Source organism: Mobula birostris, chromosome 1 (genome assembly GCF_030028105.1).
Source record: "Mobula birostris isolate sMobBir1 chromosome 1, sMobBir1.hap1, whole genome shotgun sequence".
In the NCBI taxonomy this organism is placed as follows: Eukaryota; Metazoa; Chordata; class Chondrichthyes; order Myliobatiformes; family Myliobatidae; genus Mobula; species Mobula birostris.
The window spans coordinates 91494798-91507401 of NC_092370.1; the positions used below are offsets into that span (position 1 = coordinate 91494798).

The 12604-nt window shown below is 37.5% G+C and overlaps 1 protein-coding gene across 13 annotated transcripts in view; it reads right to left on the reverse strand.

The window, feature by feature from the left end:
- Window positions 1-12604, reverse strand: part of LOC140198158 (receptor-type tyrosine-protein phosphatase mu-like) — a 1049822-nt gene that overhangs the window by 354474 nt on the left and 682744 nt on the right. For all 13 annotated transcript variants that reach the window (XM_072259223.1, XM_072259213.1, XM_072259205.1 and 10 more), the window contains one exon: window positions 4815-5016. In XM_072259223.1, the coding sequence (XP_072115324.1) occupies window positions 4815-5016 (202 nt within the window). The remainder of the gene's footprint in view (window positions 1-4814; window positions 5017-12604) is intronic.

Genomic DNA, 12604 nt, shown 5'->3' on the forward strand with positions numbered 1-12604 from the left:
TGGCTTCCATGGCTCACTGTGGCAATGAATTCCACAGATTTATCACCATCTGGCTGAAGAAACTCCTTTTTATCTTAGTTGTAAAGGGACATCTCTTTATTCTGAGGTTGTGCCCTCAGATCCTGGACTGTTCTACTAATAAGAACATCCTCTCTACGTCTACTCTATCCAGGCTATTCAGTATCCAGTAGTTTTCAATGAAATCAAACCCCTCCTTCATCGTTCTGAACTCCACTGAGTACAGCCCGAGAGCAATGAAGTGCTCCTCGTATATTTAGAGGTGATCGCGATCATTCAAGGTTTTTTTCCTTGAGGATGGTTAGAATGCACTACCTAGATGAGTGCTGGAAGTAGGTACCCTCATAGCATTTAAGAATTATGTGGATAAGTATCTGAATTGCAGAGACACAGAAAACTGCACACCAAGTGCTAGGAAATGGGGTTAGTGTAGATGGGTACTTGATGGTCAGTACTGGGATAGACGAAAGGGTCTGTCTCTGTGTTGTATGACTATGACACAGATACACTCCTCATGCTAAACTATCAGAATAGTTATATACCTCATGCTAAAATATCAGCATAGTTACGCACTTCACACTAAAATATTATTATAGTGACACACCTCACAGTAAAATATCATAATACTGTAGTTACACTAACTTGTGTTATACTAGCTGTTATTTTTTCTGTTTCACATTCCAAATTGATGAACATTCGCTCAAGCACATTTAAAATCAATAGTACTCACAGTAATATGCTCTTAAAAACAACTGTGGTTCTCTCTTAACACACTTACAGTCATTTACTTACCCTAGTGTAAGATATCCAGCCACTGTTGTTCCCCATATAACACACCCCCAGCTGATTTACTGTAATTGACGTCAAAAGGCTAATAAGAATTTACTGTATTGACTACATAGTCTGCACTTTTTGATAGTTTTGTAGAGTCAGGACATTCCATTCCATAAAATAAAAAAAATACTAATTTGCAACACTGAAGTAACTTAATTCTGTAAAAATGCACTGGATTGTAATAAGTAACGACACAACTTTGATTAAAGGGATATATCATCACTTGCTGTTTTAGACATCTCAACAACTTAAATATTTTGCCTTGTACAATTTCAGCTGAAATGCTTTGTTGAAACGAAAGTACCTTGATAGTCCCTGCACATTGCAAAGTTGTAAATAATTACAAGAAGGAAAATTGCAGATATAAAAGAAATTCCAGGTCTATCAGTTTTTTTTTCCATAACTACCTTCCCAGACAAAGTTCAATAAAAAGACTAATGTGAATTTTCAAGGCTCCTAGCATTTCAATGGTTCCAAACGTACCTTGAAAATATCAAGTAACTACATTGTAAATCATTTCATCATACATAGTAAGGAGATGCGTCAAGTTAAGTGGTTTACAGTAGACTATTGTTTTGATAGGTTTGTTTTAAAAAGTCTTCAATACCATCTCCTTCTTGGAATGTAAGATTATAAGGCAAAGAAGTGGACCATTTGGCACCTTCTGCGCCAGCTCTGCTATTCAGTAGTATGGCTGATCTGATCATGGCACTACATCCACTTCCCAGTCTCTTTTCCCTAATTCTTAATTCTCCATATATTCCAAAATCCTTTCTTTCACAGCCTTGATTGTATTCAATACCTCAGCTTCTACAGCTCCTTGGGACAAAGAATTTCAACAATTCACAACTCGCCTTATTATCTGTCTTTTAAATGGTCAGCCCCATATTCTGAAACGGTGCCTCCTAGTTTTGCCTCCACCAGTAGGGGGATACTTCTTACCAGCAGCCCCCATGCCAAATGCCCTCAGAAACTTGTAAAATTCTGATAATCCAGAATGTTTGGAACTATTAAATATTATTCCTAATAATACCCACAAAAGACTTTAATTTCACTTTTTGCTTACATTTTTTACAGAGAGTACATTCTTCAGTGAACTCAGAAAGCCTAAAGGGAGCAGAAAGCATGCAGGCACTTCAGATTATGGTTCTGGCTACAACTTTATCCACAGTCTTCACCTCCATATTCCTGATCTTGGCTCCGACTGCCAATCTAGGCCACAGTCCAGACCCCAGCACTAGCTGCATACCCTGCTCGCATTCTGGACCCTTGCCTCACAATATAGATCAATAAAATGAGCCAGATGCCAAATCAAAGTGATTTTAAAACAACTGGGTACCAGATTATCAGAGTTTTACTTACTTCAGTAAGACAGAGTAAAAGGAACAAGCCTTTCAGCTCACCTGGCCCATGCTGACCAAATGATCATCCAAGCCAGTTCTAATTGCCCACATGTGGCACATACCTTTCATATGCATGAACCTGTTCAACTGTCTTTTAAAAGTTGTATTGTACCTGCCTCAACCACTTCCTTGGGCAGTTCATTCCACATAAGTACCACCTTTTGTGTAAAAAAAATTGCACCCCAAGTTCCTATTATGTCTTACCCTCTTGACTTAAACACATGCCCTCTATTTCTTGATTCACTCTTATTATTTTAAAGTCCAAAGATTATTGCTCCAACCATCTGAAGTTTTCTTCATAATTCCTACACCTTAGAGAGTAACCTAGTTAACCTTCAATTGCCTCTGATGCAAGGACAGCTCTCCTTAGATAAGGAGATGAAAACTCCGCAGTGCTCCAGATATGGTTTCTCTAAAGTGGTGTACAAGCTTAGCAGGAATTGCATAAAATTTCACTCCATTCCACTTGCAATAAAGGCCAAATTGCGGTAACATTTTTCATGAAGTGAGTAAGATCAGATCTTTTGGCAATGTTGTCCAAGTGGCCGCATTTTGTTGGCACATGCAGCCAGTGAGAGTGAGCAGTATTGTGTTAGGGGCTTGATTGACAATGTTTAATCCTTTTCTGAATACAAATCTCACTTGAATGCACTTTCAGAGCAAGGGCTGCTGAAAGTAATTATGAAAAGGAATGCTGATTTGCTGTCTTCTCTCTCCTGAATCTAAGGTTCCTGTAAAATATACTTCAGTGAACTGCATGTTAAAGCCAATTGTAAGATTGTCATATTTGTTGGCAATGGAAAGAGTAGAGATTAATAAATATAGAGATAAAGTAAAAGATCTATAACAGAGTTTAAATTGGTTATGTAATTGCACAGACATGTAGTCAATCACCAACACTGATAAATGTAAAATATCACATAAAGATTGAAGAGAGTATATGCTGAACATAAATCAGGCTCAGAACCAGTAATGTCTATGCTACTGGACTGATAATCTGACAGAACATGAGTTGAAACCCTATTCGGGCAGTTCTGCTTTTTAAGATTCATTCTAGAAAATATTTATGTTCTTTTTCCCAAAAGCAAAGTGATCACAAGCACTTGATCGACCGTTAAATAAATGAAAACAAGAATGCAAAAGAGTAAAACTCCCCAAAAACCCTTTGAATTCAAAAGGAAAGAACCATGTCTACTGCACTTTATAGATGCACAAATATATCTAATTGTTTTAAATGTTTATATTTTTTCTCCTCCATCATCAATCTATGGCTTTTATAAAAAAATACTTGCGTGATCTGTTCTTGAAGCCAGTTGCAAAGTTGATCCATTTGTTGACTGGCAAATGGGACTAGCCTAGTTGGGGGATAATGGTCAGAATGACCCGTTGGGCTAAAGTTCCCTTTTCCATGTTGTATAATTCTATGACTTGATGAACAGAATAGACATACTAGCAGGAAACTATAAACAAAAACATTCTCTTCAACATCTAGACAGGTAATTGGATAGGAAAGGTCGAGAAGGATATAGCTCAAGGTAAATGGGATTAGTGTAGATAGACAGCTTGGTCAGCATAGATGAATTAAACAGAAGGAACTGTTTTGATGCTGTATAACTATGAATCACTGTGAAATAATATAGTTCCTTGGAGAGACCCACCTGAAATATGTATTAGGCAAAAATTTGATCTCCCTGCATCAAAAAGGATATACTGTGATTATGAGGAAGGGAGTGCAATAAAGTTTAACTGGGTTGATTTTTGGGTTGGGGAAGAATCCCGTGAGAGGCACTAAGCAAGCTAGAACAATAATCATTCACAAGAATGAGAGCTGACCTCATGGAAATGCAAACAGAGCATTGGAGGAACATAGGCATCCCCTGCGTGGACTGTCTAAGAGCAAGGTTCAGCCATTCAGGACATCGATTCTTCACTGTGGAGTCTCAGCCACTGATTGTATTCAAGACAGGCGTCAAAAGATTTACAAATATTAAGAGGATTCATGAAAATAGATTGAGCATAGGAAAATCACATTGAGGTAAAATATTAGCCTAATTTCACTGACCAACAGAACAGGCACAATGCCCAAATGGACTCCTCTTACATCTATTCCTCATGTTGTGTTCTTACCTTCTCAACCATCTGTGTTATCATTCAGAATTAAGCAACACAATGGGTGAATTATACTGAATAATTTATTGATGTTAAACAAGAGTGAAATGTACATTCGTCATCCAACTAAACATCCTCAAACAGCTGGCTTCACATCCTTGTTAAGAACAAGATAGGAAAAGTTCAAAAAATAAGACTGGGGCTTGCAGTATTTCTTTTCTAGAACTTTGTCTTTAATGTAAAATAAAACAGAAATACTTAGTAATTCAGGCTGAATCTGTGGAGGGAGAAACAGACTTAATGTTTTGAGTTGAAGCATCAAATGTGTTTTGCTTTATAGATCCTCTGAAAGTCTGAACCTTAAGTATTTTTCTTTCCTCTGAAACAAAATGTTTAACACAGATGATAATCAACAGAAATACGTATGAAAATGTGTTGGGACGTCCATACCTGATATCTTTGTAGTGAAGGACTTTGTGATGGGGAGCCCATAGCCTTTGACAGTACTGGCACGGAGGGTAAATGAATAGGTTGTTCCTGGGTGCAAGCCAACAAACAAGTGATGGGTCTCATTTCCTAACTTGAACACTCGACCACTTTGGTTCGATAAGTCAATCTCAGGCTCAAATGAGTTGATGGCATTGTAGGAGACCTGTTTGGAGAGTTATAAGAAAGAGGAGTGATAAAATAGCTGTGGAGTTGAGAAGTGATTTCATCATAATCCAGTAAAACATTTTGACGTCTGTCAGGATTATAATATTACTTTCTGAAAAATCTAGAATCAAATGTGCAGAATGTACAGCAAGGCAACAATCTCAATAAATTATTACTAATACATATGCAGAACTATTTTCCATTAAACAAAATAGTTCCCCTTTAAAACCTTGTGGTCATGGGATACAGTAGTGTCAAATTCCAAATGCACAATTAATATATTTTTTATTCTTAGTCCAGTCATAGAATATATGCAGATTGATGTCCAGCAGCAATCATTTCATAGATCAGGGTGGTTAAATTACTGATTTAACATCTATGCATTTCCAGGTAATGAACAAACCATCAGAATTTGAACTTTTTTCATGACCTACTGAGGGAAGCTGATATCTACAATAAAAATGGTGGTTAATACAGACCCTAGCAGCAATCTCTCTCCAAGGCCAGTCAATCTTAAAGCCACTTTCAATATGTAAGTCTATTTAATCACATTTCAAAAAGTATTGGCAAATTCAGTCTTTCCTTTCTTCTTAATTTCTACTTAGCTTTCTGAATAGCTGTGTAAACTAGCCAGTTTTGTTCCACATCTGTAAATGAATCGGAAGGAAAGGTTTGTTCATTCAGCATTAGAGCAAAGTGTGTTGCCATTCAACAGATTACCTATGTCCTTCAAATCATGAAGATGAACTTAAGTTAATTGAAAATGAAAATAAGACATAAGAGCAGAATTCGGCCATTTGGTCTATTGAGTCTGCTCCTCCATTCCATCATGGCTGATTTATTATTCCTCTCAAACCCATTCTCTTGCCTTATCCCTGTAAACTTTGACATTCTGGCTTATCAAGAATCTATCAACCATCTGTGGCAATGAATTCCACAGATTTACTACCTTCCGGCAAAAGAAATTCCTCCTCGTCTCTGTTTTAAATGGATGTCCCTGTGCACTCCCCCATTGTAGGAAACATCCTCCCCTCATCCACTCTATCTAAGCCTTTCAATTTTCGATATATTTCACTGAGATTCCCCTCATTCTTCTTAACTCCATCGAGCACAGGCCCAGAGTCATCAAACAATCCTCACATGTTAACTCTTTTATTCCCAGAATCATTTTCGTGAACCTCCAAAATTGGGTGGAGATGAATTCTGGAAGGCCGGAATTTCATGGTGGGTAATATGCAAGGCTGCTTTATGTCATATAGTTACTCAGTGCAATGAAGGAAGTGGGCATATATTGTAAGTGTACATTTATCTGTTCACATATCCCTCCCAAAAGTTACTACGTAATTTTCTGCAAATGCCCTTATTTCATGGGTGCAAGCTTGTCTTTGAACAGTGCTTATGTTTTCATATATCAGCTTCCTCCAGTGAGCAGCAGCAGGCTATTTCGTTCAGTATGGCACCACAAATGGTAGCAACATTATGCCTCCCCAGCAGAGGCATTCATGCAAGTGCATAGAGGTCAGAAACATGAATATCAGTTGCTTTCTTTCCCTATTTATTCCAGAAACCAAATGCACTTGCCCAGCTGTAAATTACAGATCAAAATTCAAAGTTCAAAGTGACTTGATTTTCAAAGTACATGTATGTCACCATATACAAACCTGAGATTTGTTTTCTTGCAGGCATGCATAGAAAATTCAAGAAACCCAATCGAATTCAATTCAAGACCACACTCAGCAGGACAGATGAACTACCAATTGCAAAATACAACAAGCTGTGCAGATGCAAAAGAACAAAAATAAATAATAATAAATAAACAATAAATAGGATGAAGAATCCTTGAAAAAGAGTCCATAGGTTGTGGGAACAGTTCGGTAATGGGATGAGTGAAGTTGAGTGTCGTTATCCTCACTGATTCAAGAACCTGATGGTTGAGGGGTAATAACTGTTCCTGAACCTGGTACTGTGGTTCCTGAGTCTGCTGTACCTTTTAGTGATGGTAGCGGTGAAAAGGAAGTGTGGCCTGGGTGGTGGGGGTCCCTGATGATGGATGCTGCTTTCCTGTGACAGAATTCCTTGTAGGTGTGCTCAATGGTGGGGAGGATTTTACTTGTGGTAGACTAGGCCGTATCCACTACTTTTTGTTGGATTTTCTGTTCAAGCGCATTGTTGTTTCCATACCAGGCTGTCATGCAACCAGTTAGTATACTCTCCAGCACACATCAATAGAAGTTTGTCAAAGTTTTCGATGTCATGCTGAATCTTCGTAAACTTTGGAGGAAGCAGACGTGCTGCCGTGCTTTCTTCATAATTGCACTTACGTGCTGGGCCCAGAACAGATCTTCTGAAATGATAACACAGAGGAATTTAAAGTTGCTGACCCTCTCCACTTCTGATTCCCTGATGAGAACAGGCCTATAGACCTCCGATTTTCTCCTCCTGAAGTCAATAATCATCTCCTTGGTCTTGCAGACATTGAGTGAGACGTTACTGGTGTGACACCAGTTAGCCAGATTTTCAACCTCCCTCCTATATGCTGATTCGACACCACCTTTGATTTGACCTATAACAGTGATGTTGTCAGTAAACTTAAATAATGCATTGGAGCCATGGTTAGCCACACAGCCATAAGTGTAAAGTGAGTAAAGTAAGCACACAGCCTTGTGGTGCACCTGTGCTGAGGGAGATTGTGGGGGAGAGGTTGTTACCAATCCAAACTAACTGGGGTCTACAAGTGAGGAAACTGAGGATCCAATTGCATGAGGAGGTATTGAGTCCAAGCCCTTGAAGCATGTTGATTAGTTTTGAGGGATGATAGCATTGAATGTTGAGCTGTAATTGTTAAAGAGCATCCTGATGTATGCATCTTTGCTGCCCAGATGTTCCAGGGTTGAGTGAAGAGCTAATGAAATGGCATCTGCTGTGGGACCTGTTGTGCCAGTAGGCAAAATGAAGTGGATCCAAGTTGCTTCTCAGGCTAGAGTTGATATGTTTCATCACCAACCTCTCAAAACACTTCAACACAGTGGATGTAAGTGCTACTGGACAATAGTTATTGAGACAGTTACCACGTTCTTCCTAGGTCTTGGTATATTGAAGCCTGCTAGAAACAGGTGGTTCCTCAGTCTGCTTAAGAGAGAGGTTATTAATACCGGTGAGCACTCCAGCCAGTTGATTAGCACAAGTCTTAAGTACTTGGCCAGGCACCCCATCGGAGCCACATGCTTTCTGAGGTTTCACCCTCCTGAAGGATGCTGTCATGTTGGCATCAGAGACTGAAATCACAGGGTCATCAGGGGCTGTGGGAGCTCATGAAGTTTCCTCCATGTTTTGACAGTCAAAATGAGCATAGAAGGCATTAAGCTCATCTGGGAGTGAAGTCTTGTTGTCACCTGTGTTGTTTGGTTTCACTCTGTAAGACATAATAGATTTCAAGCCCTGCTACAGCTATTGAGTATCCTTCAGTGATTCAAGTTTGGTCGAGAGTTGACATTTTGCATGTGGAACTTTCTGGAGATCATATATGGACCTCTTGTATCTTAGTTGGTCATCTGAATGCCACTGATCTGGCCTCCAGCAGATTGAAAAGCTCATGGTTGATCTTTGGCTTCCGGTTGTGAAAGACTCTGAATGTTGTTGTGGGGACACATTCATCAATTGTTTTTATGAAGTCCATAACAATTGTGATGTATTCATTCAGATCCTGTGATGAGTCCTTGAACACAGCTCAGTCCACTGACATGAGGTAATCCCCTAGCCACTCTTCTGCCTCTGGTGGCCCCCTCTTTGTAGTCTTTATCTTTGGAGCCTTGCTCTTTAGCCTCTGCCTATATGCAGGTGTGAGAAGGACAATGAAGTAATTAGATTTCCTGAAACATGGTCTGGTCATGGAATGGCATGGATTCCTTATCATGGTATAGCAGTGGTCTAGAGTATTGGAGCCCCTGGTGCTGAAGGTTATAAGTTGATCATAATTGGGCAGCAATTTTTTCAAACAAGTTAAGTCCCCGACAATGATCTGAAATGCGTTGGGATGGGCTGTTTCTTGTTTGATGGCAGCATTCAATATCTTGAGAACTTATTTAACGTCAGTTTTTGGCAGCATCTAAGCTGAAGTCAGGATCACGGAGGAGAACATTTTTGGTAAGTAGAGCAGATGGCGCTGAATCATTTGATGTTCCACGTTAGAGGAACAAGAGTACAACAAAACTGCCACATCTGAGCACCACAAAGAACTGATCATGATACACAGGCCCCCCCACCCCACTCACTCCACCCTTATCCTTTGCCTTCTCAGAATCAGCAGTTCGGACAACCCACATTTTGAGAGGCCTTTGAGTCTTACCAATGTGTCTGGAGTGAGCCATGTTTCCACAAAACACTGAATGCAGGAATTCCTTGTTTCCCTCCGATACAGCAATCTTGCCCTTAGGTCCTCAATCTTGTCCTCCAGCAACTGTACATTTGCTAACAAGATGCTGAGTAGAATCCTCTAAAGTTTGGTATCCTTCTAATACACATTAGCTCAGTCACATTGAAATTCTTAGTTTGTAACAGTACCATCTGGTCCAGAAATAGCTACTTTCCTACAACCATCAGGTTATTGAACCAACCTGCACAGTTCTAGTCCTACCTCAGCAGTAGGACATTATTGACCACCTTTTGCATGACTATAGACTTATTTTTAATTATCCTTCTTCGTGTCTTTTTATGCAGCTTTTTGCTTCACAGTCTTGTACAATTTATGTACAATTGATCGTCTGTGTTTTGTCTGAATCTTCATGCCTGTGATGCTGCTGCAAGTCTTATATTGTATCTCTATCACACTGCTCTTGTTCACGTAACAATAAACTCACCAGACTTCAGTCTCAATGCAAAACATCATCACTGTATTCTGATTCCAAAATTCAGTCCTTTCTTTCTTTCTTTTTAAATCTTTTTATTGAATAAGTATACAAAAAGGTAAGCCATATAGGCACTAATACACTGTTAGAATATAATAAAATTACAGGAGATATTAATACAGAAAAAAAGTGATACAATGTAATTCAAACATAACATACTAAGGTAACATAATAGTATACTAATTTTATATATATATATATATATATCTCAATAGAGAAAAGGAACCACCCCCCCAAAAAAAAACCCACCATGCAACTAACTAAAAGCAAAGCAAAGCAATGGGCTAACTTGGAACCAAACAGAGTTAAAGAACTTAAAATCATGTCCTCAAACCCAACCTCATTAAAAACAGTAAAAAAAAACAAGAAGGGTATATAAATATGGAGCAAAAAAGAGAAGAAAAAAAATTACATTAAATGAAAATATTGAATAAAAGATCTCCAGGTCTGTTCAAATTTAAGTGAGGAATCATAAAGATTGCTTCTAATTTTCTCCAAATTCAAGCATAATATCGTCTGAGAAAACCAAAAAAAGGTGGTTGGAGCATTAAGCTCTTTCCAATGTTGTAAGATACATCTTTTCACCATTAAAGTAAGAAATGCAATCATTCTACGGGCTGAAGGAGAAAGATTACTGGAAATTTTAGGTAGTCCAAAGATAGCAGTAATAGGATGAGGAGAGATATCTATATTCAATACCTTTGAGATAATATTAAAAATGTCTCTCCAAAAAGTTTCCAGAGTAGGACAAGACCAAAACATATGAGTTAAAGAGGCTATTTGCCCCGGACATCTATCACAAAAAGGATTAATATGAGAATAAAAACGAGCTAATTTATCTTTGGACATATGTGCTCTATGAACAACTTTAAATTGAATTAGGGAATGTTTAGCACACATAGAGGAAGTATTGACTAATTGTAAAATCTGCCCCCAGTCATCCACGGAAATGATAGACCCCAATTCCTGTTCCCAATCTACCCTAATCTTATCAAATGGAGCTTTCCTAAGTTTCATAATAATATTATAAATCATAGCCGATGCACCTTTCTGATATGGATTAAGGTTAATTATAGTATCTAAAATGTATGTAGGAGGAAGCATTGGAAAAGAAAGAAGTATAGTACTTAGGAAATTTCTAACTTGTAGATAGCTAAAAAAATGTATTCTTGATAAATTATATTTATTAGATAATTGTTCAAAAGACATAAGGGAACCATCTAAAAATAAATCCAAAAACCATGAAATACCCTTAGTCTTCCAAATTTGAAAAGCACGATCCGTAAAAGAGGGAGGAAAAATATTGGTTAAGATCAAAAAATTTTCTGAATTGAAACCAAATACGTAAGGTATATTTGACTATCGGGTTAGATACCTGTTTAAGGCGTTTCAAATCAAAAGGAAGAGAAGAACCTAAAATAGAACCAAGTGTATAGCCCTGAACAGATTGTAATTCCAATGCTACCCATTTAGGAATGGATAGTATATCCTGGTCAAGTAACCAAAATTTCATATGTCAAATATTAATTGCCCAATAATAGAATCTAATGTTAGGTAATGCTAAACCTCCATCTCTCTTAGCTTTCTGTAAATGTATTTTACACAATCTCGGATTTTTATTTTGCCAAATAAATGAAGAAATTTTTGAGTCAACTTTATCAAAAAAAGATTTTGGAACAAAAATCGGTAATGCCTGAAATATATATAGAAATTTTGGCAGAAAAAAACATCTTAACTGCATTAATACGACCAATCAAAGTTAAATATAAAGGAAACCATTTAGATGAAAATTGAATAATATGGTCAATTAAGGGTAAAAAGGTAATCTTAAATAAATCTTTGTATTTACAAGTAATTTTAATCCCAAGATATGAAAAATAATTATTAATCAATTTAAACGGAAAGTTATGATATAAGGGAAGTTGTTTATTAATCGGGAAAAGTTCACTCTTACTAAGATTTAATTTATAACCTGAAAAGAGACTAAATTGTGCTAATAACTCTAAAACAGCAGGGATGGATTTTTGAGGATTAGAAATATATAAAAGTAAGTCATCAGCATAGAGTGATATTTTATGGGACTTTAAGCCCTGAGTTATCCCAGTAATATTTGGAGATTCTCGAATGGCAATTGCAAGAGGTTCTAATGCAATATCAAATAATAAAGGACTAAGAGGACAACCTTGTCGAGTACCTCGAAAAAGAGAGAAAAAAGGTGAGCTTCGAGAGTTAGTATGGACCGAGGCCACAGGAGAATGATATAACAGTTTGATCCAGGATATAAATTTCGAGCTAAAATTAAACATTTCAGGCACCTTAAATATGTAAGGCCATTCTACTCTATCAAAAGCTTTCTCGGCATCTAAAGAGATAACACACTCAGGAACATTTTGTGAGGGGGTATAAACAATATTTAACAGTGTGCGAATGTTATAAAAAGAGTAACGACCTTTAATAAAACCCGTTTGGTCTTCCGAAATAATAAAAGGAAGTACTTTTTCTAACCTGTTTGCTAGTGACTTAGAAAAAATTTTAGAATCAACATTTAATAAAGATATTGGTCTATAAGATGCACATTGAGCAGGATCTTGATCCTTCTTTAATATTAGAGAGATTGACGCTCTATTGAAAGATTCGGGAAGTTTACCAAGTTTTAATGAAGCCTTGAAAACCCTACAGAAC